At 41.4% G+C, this 12,183-nt stretch overlaps 1 protein-coding gene across 1 annotated transcript in view; it reads right to left on the bottom strand.

The window, feature by feature from the left end:
• Positions 1-7,171, bottom strand: part of UBE2K (ubiquitin conjugating enzyme E2 K) — a gene marked incomplete at its 5' end in the record, with an annotated part of 45,437 nt that extends 38,266 nt beyond the window's left edge. The window contains one exon of the mRNA XM_029962531.1: positions 6,938-7,171. Coding sequence (XP_029818391.1) covers positions 6,938-7,171 — 234 coding nt within the window. The remainder of the gene's footprint in view (positions 1-6,937) is intronic.
• Positions 7,172-12,183: the final 5,012 nt, after the last annotated feature.

The following is a 12,183-nucleotide window of genomic DNA, read 5'->3' as shown; positions in this document are numbered from 1 at the left end:
TAAGCAGTGAATCTTGCCTTCCCTGCACTATTCCCACTACCAATACTTGGCCAACTCATGGGTCTGGATCAAATGATCACTAACATTGTTAAGTATTTTTAATCACAGATTTAAGTAATATTCATAATACTAGTATTGATGAGTATCTACACAATACTGATCCTAAAAGTGCAATGGTATTATATTCACAGAACTTGAAAAAGAGCTACACGGTTCAGGTAGAGAGGTGTTAAACTACAAGTAATTCAGAAAGAGCACCTCAGAAGCAAGAATAATATGCAGTTTTCTTAACATTTCCCAGTAAATGCATTTTGTAAATGCATTCTTCAGTTACCAAAAAAGTGGCTTATGGCCAAACTCGTTTGATGACAAAGAATTACAGATTTCCAGCACAAACTGGAAAATATAACCAAACACATCACAGACAGAATTAAGAAAACCAAAGATGCACAGTAATGGCATTTTACCATGCTTTTTATACAATTAGAGGAAACAGGTCTAAACCTTGTCTTGCCTAAAATCATAGGCATGGTTTGAAAAACACAGTAGACAAAATTATTTTTGGCAATGTAATAAAGATCTCACAAACAACTATTCTAAAGTTAAGATAATCTTCACATTTCAGAGAAATGAAGCTTAAAGAAGCAGAACAGATCTCATAATTGCTCTAACATTAGGGTTCCTAACCAGAACTTGTTCAACATAAAAACCCTGACAGCTTTGCATCTATCCAGCCTCCGATTTGAAAAGGAAGAGTATTCATTATTGTCTGACAATAGTGAAAACTTCTGAACTAAAAAGAAACAGTCTATGTTAAAATTCAATTTATTTACAGGGGAAAGGTATACCAGATGTGATGGCAGAGTTTCTCTCACAAACATAAAAAAACCCCAGTAGTTTAAAAACAAACTCATACTAGAAATACAGAATAATGCAGGAACAGGCACCTGGGTGGCCTCTAGTCCTTATTTCCGCTCAAAACAGGTCCAGTGAGAGCAAGTTGCTCAAGAACCTGCTGAGTTTTGAACACCTCCAAGGAGAGAAATTCTGAAATCTCACTGGTGAATCTGTTTAAACGTTTGGCTACTATCATTGTAATTTTCTTACCCAGTGTCTAGTCAGAATTTCCCAGCTTGTGTCTGTTGCCTCTCATCATATCCCTGTGAACTTCTGAGACAAGTCTGGCTCTTCTCAAGAGCCTCTCATCAGGTATTTTTGAATAATAGGAAGATGTCCCTTTGAATAGTTCTCAACTCTTTCACCCTCTTCTCACACATCTTGTGCTCCACTCCCTTAACCACACTGATGGTGTTCTGCTGGGCTCACTTCAGTATATATCAACATCCTACCCTGGAAAGCCCAAAACTGGATACAGTACACCACATATAGTCTCATAAGCACAAAACAGAGGTGGAAAATCATTTCTCACAACCCACTGACTACATTCTTGCTAATGTAAGCCGGTATGTGCAGGGCTTTCTTTGCCAAAAGAGCACTGCTGAATCCTGTTCAACTTGATGCCCATTAGGTCATGAAGTTCTTTTCCTGCTTTGTTTCCAGTCAGTCCCCATACTGTATGTGCTGATGCATGGAGTTACTTCCTCCCAGGTGGAGGACTTGGTACCTACCTCAGTTGAACTTCAAAAGGTTCCTGTCAGCACATTAATTTCTCCAGCCTACTAAGATTCCTTTACATAGCAGTCTCGTGCTCCAATGTGCTGACACTCTCCCCCACACACCTTTTTAATCATATGCAAGCCTTTTGAGAGACTGAAGAGAGACTGATACCAATATAATAACAGTAGTTTAAAAGTTCTTATCTTTACACCTTTTTTTACCTTTATGCCTTTTAATTAACTAAGCACACTCTAACTTTATTCACACAAACAGTTTTTCTGGTTTGGGCTGGGATAGAGCTAATTTTCTTCTTATAACTGGTACAAGGCTGTGTTTTGGATTAAGTATGAGAATAATGTTGATAACACAGATGTTTTAGTTGTTGCTGGGTAGTGCTTACTTTAAGTCAAGGACTTTCCAGTTTCCTGTACTCTGCCAGTGAGGAGGTGCAAAAGAAGTTTGGAGGGAGCATGGCCAGGACAGCTGACCTGAACTGACCTGACCTGACTGGCCAAAGGTATATTCCCTAGCACAGAATGTCACCCTCAGTATATGAACTTGGGGGGTTGGCCAGGAGGTTGGCTGGTTGCTGCTCAAGGATGGGCTTGGCATAGGTGAGCAAGTGGTGAGCAATCGCACTGTGCATCCCCTGTCTTTCCCTGGTTTTATTCCTTTCTCTCTTTTTGTAATCTCCCTTTTCATTACTATTACTAAAATTTGTTACTTTATTTCAATCATTAAATTTTTTTTATCTCAACACATGGGTTTTACCTTTTTCCAGTTCTCCTTCCCATTCCATTGTGGGGAGTGGGGTGTCCAACCAGCAGCTGCACAATACCCAGTTGCCCACTGGGATTAAACCATGACAACAATTTCTCTGCACTCACTAAACCTCTTCTGACTTCAATGTGACTGTTCTTACAAACCAAAAGTTAAGCACATGTATCAGCATAAAATGGATACTATTTAAAACACGGCTCAGGAACCAGAAGACATCTCATTGTTATATATCTGCGTTGATTCTACGTGATAAATAGGAGGAAAACCAAGCATCCTTCTATTAACACTAAAGCACAAATACTACTAAAAGTTTCCATCTTAGTGAATTCAGTATCTATCACCCAAGACTGCCCAAATATAAACAAACCAAAGTAATGGAGTTTTTCCGAGCCTGAAGATTAAGTACTTGCTTTTCCAAAAAGCAAGAAAATTTCAGAGATGCCACTTAGTATCTCACTATAAACTGACATAAATCACAAGATTGCTACAGGCAATGATAAAAGGCAACACCAGAGCTACTCAATAGGTCTTTAAAAGTCTAAGAAGGGATACAGTGTGGCAGACTACTATTACTGCTCCTGTAAATCACGAAAACTCCAAAACAAATATCCATTTCCTTCTTGGAAATTAGGTACTTCAAATTTTTGTCATTAACCTACTGTCTCTGCTTGAATGCTACTTTGATTTCAACCAAGTTAAATATTTCACCTGCTACTTCACATATCTGTTCATGCAGATATTTGTATTGCATAACCGCAGCTGAGTTTCATTTGTTCAAAGCTCTACCTGGGTTTACCTCCCACAAACGTCTGCCTCTTCACATCTGTAAGAGGAGAACACTTCACATATACCAGCGTCTCTCCTCTTGCTAGGAGGAAGCTATGCTTCCCAGTGTGTTACCTTCAGTATCAGAGCAGAGGTTTCACTGTAAAAGGTGTCAATTAGCCTCTGACTTACAGATGGCTAGAAAATACCTTACATTTTCACGTGATAAAAGAAAGTGGATGGCCAATTAAACACTGAATCCTTCAATGCTAGCACAGCATAATTTTTTAGAAGTGTAACACTGATGCTCTATTAAAATATGAAAATGAGCCACACATAATGTTTAACATACCTGATCCACTACAACACGTCTCAGCATCAGTCTTTAAGTGACCACAAGATTTTTCAACATGTCTGGCATTTAATAATGACTAGAATTTCCTCTCATAAGACAGCTGCTTATATACAGAGAGCAGGTAAGGATCTGGCTACCTACTGCAGCATTCCGGTAACTCTATTTAAAAATAATACCAGCTAACCTTCACCAAAACCTTTTACTACTTACTAAAAGTGGGATACTATTCTTCCACCTATTTTTTGGTTTCTCCATCATGCTGCAGCTTCATACTTCCGTTGCAAACACATTTTGTGGCTTTTGAATTTCAGCCCATAAAAAAAGGTATCAGATTAATGAAACAACAGAAAAAAGGAAAGAGATAAAGGTGAACAACTGACCCCTTGCCTAGACTAGGATCGTGATCTGATTTAATGTACCGTCTACTCATTTTAGAATTTTAATACAAGCTTAGCATAATACAGTATAGTACACATTTTAACCAGTCAAGTTACTTCCTAGACTAACTTAACAGCTTCATCTTTGTTAGAGATGCACAGTACCTCATCTACCTCAGAACTGTAAAGGTTTCTTTGCACAGAAAAAGTAAAAAGTGTTGTTTAAATCATACCTTGGAGAGCATCCCTGACAAAGAAATTGTTGCTGGTTTCATCTATTTAATTCAAATATTTAAGAGATGTAAAGTTGCAGGGATGTCTCTTAAATACACAATACACTACTTATTAAGCTAATGTGTAGGGTTTATGATAAAATAGAAATAATAAAGCTCAGGTGTGAAAAGACTTAAAATACCTTTACAAAATACTCAAGAAGCCCCAAACTCAATTTAAAAAAAAATTAAACATCCTTCATCTCTTTCCTGTAAACCAAAGAGCAAGATAATATTCCATATTTTAGTGATTTCCCAGAAATTACATTTAACTCAAGTGCTAAGTAATATGAAAAGTATATTTAGTCCTATGAGTAGTGAGGATTCATAGATCTTTATCCATAGCAAGATAAACACACTTTTCAGAATTAAAGAATTCTTTAATTTTGAAAAGTGTGTTTATCCTTACTATGGATAAATATCTTCATCGATATTTAGAAGTGGAATTTAGTGCTTACAATACATACTTCAAATGCAGAATGAATTAACTGCCATCCAGCTGCTCCCTTTTAAAAACATCTCTAGTTCCACCACTCTATTTCAGCTGAAAGGCGAGTACTGGAATACGACAGAGAACAAACTTCTTTGTACTTTTTTCCAGTGTGCCTGCCCCCTTCCCCAGGCATTTGTGCTCCTCCCGCATCTAGAAGGAAATGGGGGAGGGGGCTGCTCTTCATGTTCAAGTGTAACTCAAAGCATTAAATCAAGAATAATTTAAGTACAGGTAATGTGAGCCACTTTGCCTTCAGAGAGGGACTTAAAAACTTCTAAATAACAAATTTAGCATGACCATTTAAGAAAAACTTTTCTTTTTCTTTTTTAAAGAAACAAAGTCTAATAATAATTTTAGTACACAGAAAGAAAACCTTTTTTTGTTCTTTTGCGATTTGTAGTATTTAGTTGGACTTTTATTCACTATCTCACTCCACGTATTTTCACATTCAGTGAAAAGTGATACTGACACCACAGTTTGACTGCCTTGGAATGTACAAATGTTCACAAAAAACATTTGCTTGCAACTTTGATAACCATTGAGTAATGCTGAAATTTGGCATTCAAGGCAGGGGAGCTAGCATAGTCTATAAACAGCAGTTTTATACATACTGCTACATCAGTGTAACACTCATGTATAGCTCGCTAGTGGCAGAAAAAAAGAAGAAATATCAGAGTCTTCTGTACCATAATTTTCAAATTCCATAAATTGAGTTTCATAAGAATTATGGTCTTATTTCTGGAAGCTTTAGGCAGCTTAAGGGCTATTTTATAGTAGTATTCATTTCCAAAATTCAGTACTAGGCCCTTCAGTGCACAGACTAAACAAATAGGAATAATGAAAAATGCACACACTAGATGCAACCTTTACAGTAAGAAAATTTAGCATGGACCTCCCCCAAAACCTATTTCAGTTAAGGTTTCTTTTTTTTTCTACATAAACCAAAAAAAAAAGGGTCTTGAAGCCTGTACACAGCACTTCCAAATAGAGACTTCTTTGTTTCCACAGTATCAGCTGGTTATATGGGGTATGAGGTCTAGATCTAGCTTTGGTATAAAGGTATCCACCTAGAAATTTCTCTTAGTCTACACGCAATTCTGTATTTGCAGTCCAATAGCTTGGCAAAATCAGCCTGGGCTCTGAAGGCAGCTGTAAAACAAGGCCCTTACATTTTTCTAGGTGCTAGTTCAAGCTGCATAGCAACAATGCTTTTAGCACACAATTTAAAAGCACATCAACTACTGCTACCCTAACATGTTTTCCTTAAGCCATTACTACCTTTCAAAAATTATCCTCCCAATTTTTCCTCTGTGAATACATCCAGATTTCTAAAACACCAACTTTAAGAGTTACATATTCACATTAATATTTCACAAGCATCTAACCTGCAACATCATCCCAAGTAGGACAATGACGACACAACCACTAAAACCTATCTGGCTGACGTCCACCAACTCAGACACAGACACAGCAAAAGCTGTATTGATATAACACCGCTATATATCCCCCCAGACTGATCCGAACTTCTTTCCTGTCGCCCTGAAGGTAGTCAGCCTCTCTTCCTGACCACCAAATACCTCCGAACACACTGTTCATGAAACGAGGTAACATGACTGTAATGAGTGAGGCTTTAAAAGCATCAATCTGAAGGTGAGTAAACCTGCAGTGGGATAAAGGAAGTTCTGTATACAGGCAAGCTAAATAAATGGGTTTTTAATGGCAACCGTTCAGAAAAACCCCAACATTAAACCCGTCTCCCGCAGTCTCTGGTACTGGCGGGCCAGAGGAGTCAGCTAAAGGGTGAGGGGGATGCGTGGGGTCACGTACCCCCACCTCGCCCTCACCAATCCACCCCATCCATCCATCCATCCATCCATCCCTCCGCTCCCGGCCCTGCCGGCGGCGCGCGGGCGGACGCGGGAGGGCGCGTGCCGGGGGTCCCCGCAGGCCGGGCCGGCCCCCCCCGTGGCTCTGGCCTGGCAGCGCTCCCGGGCACCGGCCGCCGGGAGCCCTCGCTGGGGGCCCGCCCGGCCTCCTCGGGCCCCGCCGCCGCGCTTCCTACGGCCCCCTCCGCGGCTCCCAACGGCCAGCGGCCCGTCTCCCCGGGAATCCCCACTGCCCTCCCCGAGGCCGCGGGACGGGCCCACCCCCGGCGCGGGGAGGTGGGGCCGGGAGGGGAGCGGGGTCCCGCGCAGGCCGGCGGGGCGCCCGCACCGTCCCCGCTGCCCACGCTCACACGGGGAGGGTGGCGGCGGCGCGCAGGGGGAGAGGTTCTGACCTCCTCGCTCTTCAGCCACCTCTTGAACTCCCGCTTGATCTCTGCACCGCGATGTTGGCCATCTCCGCAGCGGGCACCCCCTCGCCCGCCCCTCCGCGCGGGCCCAGCGAGCTCCGCGTCGCTCCGCTGGAGAACTCCCGGCCCCACCAAAATGGCGCCCGCGGTCGAGCATGCGCGGTGGGGCCGCCGCTGCTCCTCAGGAGGGCCGCGGGAGCGCGGCTGGATCGGCACCGGGGCCGTTGTGGGGCCGGGCTGGGGCCGGGCGGTGCCGGCGAGGCGGCTGCGCTCTCGGCCACCTCCTCCCCCTGCCCCGCGGGGAAGGGTGCGCTGCCCACCTGGGGACGCGCAGGGGTCCGCCCTGCTGGCCGCCGCCCCAGGGACGCTTGCCCGCAGACCCGCTCGCGCCGCTCGCCCCGGCACGGGCCGGGCGGGCCCAGGAGAGAGCGTGAGGAGGAACCTCCTCGGGTAAAGCCCGCAGGCACAGCGGGCCCCGGGCCGCAGCGGAGGCCGTTGTGTTGTCACGGCTCCCCGCCCGCCCTCTCCCCGCACCAGGTGAACCCCGAGTCACCGGCTGGGGAAGGGGTAACGGAGCGCTCTCGGGAGGGCTGGGCCGGTCCGAGGTAGCGGGGGAAAAGCCTGAGGTGTCCCAGAGGAAACAGCTGGCATGTTTGCTAGGGAAGCCCCCGAGCAAAAAAACCCAGGAATGTCTCACGTGCCTTGAGAATCTAGTCAACCTGGCCCATACAGCTGCTCCCATCTATGTTTTTCCCCTTATGCTCCCGGACCAGCGCCTTGCCCTCTTTCCACCCTCACCCTTCTTTTGCGGCCGCCGGTGTCTCCTCACACGGGAGGCCGAGGAACAGGCAGCTCTGAGGGGACAGCGTAAGGAACTGTTTCTTTCTACGGATTCTGCTACAACATTTTGAAAGTAGAGTAAAAGCCGAACGTCTGTCCTGCCTAATGGACTGTTACGTTTTATTGCAGAAGCAAACACGAGGACCCACAGATGTTGCTTCTGTTCTGGAATCTGAAATAGGATAACACTAATCATCCCCGCTAGCTTGAGCTGTGTAAAATAAGGCAAGCTATGGAAGGGCATAGATGGATTTTCAGAGGAGAACGTGAGATTGCATTTAGAACTGTTGTTTATTCAGGAACTAGAGGCTTTCAAGACATTAAGGTTTATAGAAACAATTTATAGGGCCCCCTTTTAACCGTGCACTGCAGGACAATGTACGACATAGACATTTATCTCAACAAATGTCTACTTCTGGTATGGCTGTCATCTGCAAGTGCTGTTTATTTATCTCCATTAGTATACACAGCATTTTGACTTTTATATACACAGTAAAGAAAGTATGAGCCAAAAAAAAAAAAAGTCTGGCAACTATATACAGAAGCATCTAGTCCTTTCTCTGTGTGTTTACTCTTCCCCTTTGGTTTGACTGGAAAAAGTCAATTTTTCTGCAAAAATGTTGTACCATGGGCATCTGTTCATCAAATTAGGTCTTCTTCAGACTGAAACTTGTTTTAAATGTATTGTACAATGCAGCTTTTCAGCTGAGGTTTTCAGTACTTTTTGAGAAGGACCATTTTGCAGTAGGTCTGATTTCTTTTTAATGACTTATGGTATGATCTTGGACCTTCATCTTCAGAATAATTTAGACATCTAAGTCCCACTGATGTGTCTTAAGTTCCTTTTGAAACAGGTAGGCTGTGATTTTCTGTGCCATTGGCTCTCACCAGTAAAATAAGGGTAATAACTCTTTTCTGCCTCTTAGAGCTCTTTGATGAAAGTTCAGTTTATGGTGTGCTGTGCTCCTATGAGTACTATAGACAAAAATTATAAAGGTAGTACATAAAATCTCTGGGTTAAATGCCTCACATATTTTAAGACAGCTCATACAAAGAAGCTGATCTTCTGATATTCAGATTTTGCTCTGAATGGAGTGGAAAACATGACCTTTATCATGTGTCAGAGTCCTTTGTGTTCCCGTGAGTATGCTTGTATGTTATAGGTAGTAGACATCCAGTAAGGGCCGTAGTAAAGGGCAATGATTTTGCCTGGTTTGTACCTAGGTTCATTTTCATGTGCTCATTTGGATTACAAATGTCAGAGTCTGTTACTGCAAAAATGAAATTTGAATGAATAATATGAATTACTGTATCTCTTTTCCTTAGTATACCCCACTCCTTTCTCTTACCTTAAAACACATCTTTCACTTATCTCACAGCTGTTTCATAATCTCCATGTTAATTTTCTCTTGCTGAAAGATAGGAAGGCCTTTTAGGTGGTAGAACAGAGCAATGATGAGTTTTGACCGGATCAAAATTACAAAAAATTACATAAAAATCGGTACCTTATGTAATCAGCATGCTGGGGTTATCATTGTATACCTCCTATATTTTATGCTTTATTATAGTTTACTATTTTACAGAAGACTCTACAGGGTTTTAGGACAGAACAGGACCATAGACTAGCAGTCTTAGAATAGGGGCTTTGAGTTTTTATTTTAGTTTGCTTTAGGTTTTTTTTTTTTGGTTTCGGGCTTTTTGTTTGGTTTTGTTTTGTTTTTGTTAAATAAGAAAATGCTTAGAAAAAAATTATAACATCCCCTCTTTGTGTTGATTTCAGTGACTTCCATGTCTGACTCCATAGTATATTTTATGGTATGTTGATAATATAGTCCTGTGTTTATCCTCTGAATTAAGTTCTCATTAGTCTTTTGCCCTTAGAAAAATCCATACACAAAATGTAAAACTCTAGTTCATTGAACATAGTCAGCTCACGTTTTGAATTATAAAATTTTGTAGTGTATCTGATTTCAGGAGATAGCTCTTTCATTGATCCTGTCATCAATTTAGCCTCAAACCAAACAGTTCTTTCAATAGCAACTTTCAGAGACCAGCTGCAGATTGGTCTATTCTTTTGTGCATTGGTGTTGATCATAACTAATAGAGCGGGAGATACAATTCTGAGTATCCATATTGTTTACCATGTTTGGCATGTTGCTTTGAAGTACTTCTGGAAGTGGGAGCAGGAGATACCGTATATAAATAAAGTTCAAACTGTGTAAGATTACTGCAGGAGTAAAGTTAATTGGATCAGTGTCTGTAACATAAGATCAGTGGCTGTAAGGCCTCAGTCCAAGCTCTCAATAGGCAAAGGCTGACAATGTTCATTAGCCAATGCTAGGATAACCAAACATCCTAAATCATGTATCCTGTATCATTTCCCATGTCATATGGGAAGTATTGTCTATCATGCAACCTATATATAGGACACAGTTGCCCACCTTTTCATGGAAAAGTGGCTGTTGCTCATGCATAGTTTGTGTGTGTTGGACTCACTGTACATCCAAATAGTCACCATGTGCATGGGCCATCTCTCTGAGACTGTGGATGCCCCACAACCCTGGTGTACTGCCTGGGGACTCCAACGTGTTTATGCCACCACTAAGTATGATTAAATATATGTTCTTCAAGTTAAAATTCTTGGAGATCTTTTTCTCATTTCCATATTTTCCTAATTTTATTCTGTTCATATTAATGGGATATTTTCCTATTAGAATTACTCAGAGAGAATTTGGAATTACTGAGGTTGTTCCCCATGATTACAGGAAAATTACATTTTTGAAATGATAGCTTTCCAGCATGCAGCATTCTGTTCCTCTTTTGCTGTTTTATATCTTGCATAACAAGACTTCCCCCTCCTCATCTTGGCTTTAGTTTAGAAAAATCAAAACTATCAGGCTTGATCTTCTCTCATTGTTGGTGGAAGATTTCTTATTGGAGAGGAGAGCTGTCTCAAGAGATATGTATATTGATTTCAGTTACTTTAGAAACAGGGCTTGAACCTGTAGCATTTTTAATTCTTATTTTATTTATTTCATGAGCTATCTATATGAGTATTAACTTTAAAGGCTATGTTAGTATTAGATTATATGCATTTTGCATTTAAATGTTCATATGCTCCTTTATAATAATGCTTTATTTAAAAAAAAAACAGCAGCAAATAATATTCATATAACTAGGTCGATTTTAAATTTAACCTTCTTTTTCCACTGAAGTTACACCTACAGCTCCCTTTTTCTGATCCCAGCTTTTAACAGAGAGGCCTACATGCCAGAAATTGTCTTTTTTAGCTGCATATAATTCAGCAATTTCAGAGTCTACGAGTAAATTTAGCCCACACGTTTATTGTCTGTCATAGTGTGTTCCTGTTGTAGCAGCATCTGGATGACTCAACTTATTGCAAAGATTAGCTTTATTTATAAAAATAACTAACTGGTCGTGCAAGTTGACCGAGTTTTAAGTTGTCATCTTAACTTTCCTGTTCCTCCTATAGGTGCCCATGTCTGGTTGCGTGGCCAGGTGTGAGAGTGCCCTCTCCTGGGCGGAACAGGCAGTTTGGCTTGCTCGCTTGAGACGGATCCCTCTGTTGGGAAGCCCTTTGCCTTACAAAGAGCTCACGGTACTGTCACTGCCTTGAGGAAGAACTTGTAGGAGTTCTGCAGGCAGAAATGCCAAAACCAGGAGAACAGAAAGTAATGCGATGTTACGGAACAGAGAGAAGGTATTCACTCATGATGCCTGCACTTAACAATTTAGATTTTTCATGTAATTAGCAGCTGACATACATGCATTAAAAGGCACTACGGGTTCTAGCTAAACATTAGAGTGATCTGAAGTAATTCAATTTGAATTCTTATGATGAAATTCATCTGACTTAGTGGAGTTAGACCAGAAATCAATTCAAGTATTGATTTTACATCAATCCATCTATGGCTTAAACAAGACATAGCAAAGTTTTAGTTAAATAATGAATGTGCAGAAATTTTTGGTAGTTTAATAACACCCTATTATTCTTCACTTGTAATGAACTTCTATTATAAATTGACAGGACACCCTGGACTTCTATTAATTTAGTGGCCTGCCAATATCTTCTAAATTAATGTTACATCTGAATCTGATGTTTCTGGTAGGAAAACACAGATATAATCAGACTCAATGCTTTTAAGTCTGTTTGCAAAATTACTGGGTTTCTAAGCTTCCACTTCTTTGTGGAGGAGTGATTTTCAACTGGTGGTACACACACCTTGGGGTCTAAGGGCCATTTCTTGTGGCTTCATGAAGAAAAAAAAAAAGGGAAAAAAAAAAGCAGGCACAACTGTGAGATAGTTGTTGTGATTTTGCAGGAGGTCCCCAGTTTATTAATATTCTTAAGGAGCAAGCATCTACCTTGA

Source organism: Manacus vitellinus, unplaced genomic scaffold, assembly GCF_001715985.3.
Source record: "Manacus vitellinus isolate BGI_N305 unplaced genomic scaffold, ASM171598v3 scaffold_0_pilon, whole genome shotgun sequence".
Classification (NCBI taxonomy): domain Eukaryota; kingdom Metazoa; phylum Chordata; class Aves; order Passeriformes; family Pipridae; genus Manacus; species Manacus vitellinus.
The sequence above is the reverse complement of the archived record's forward strand: the minus strand, read 5'-3'. Positions and strand labels throughout refer to the sequence as shown.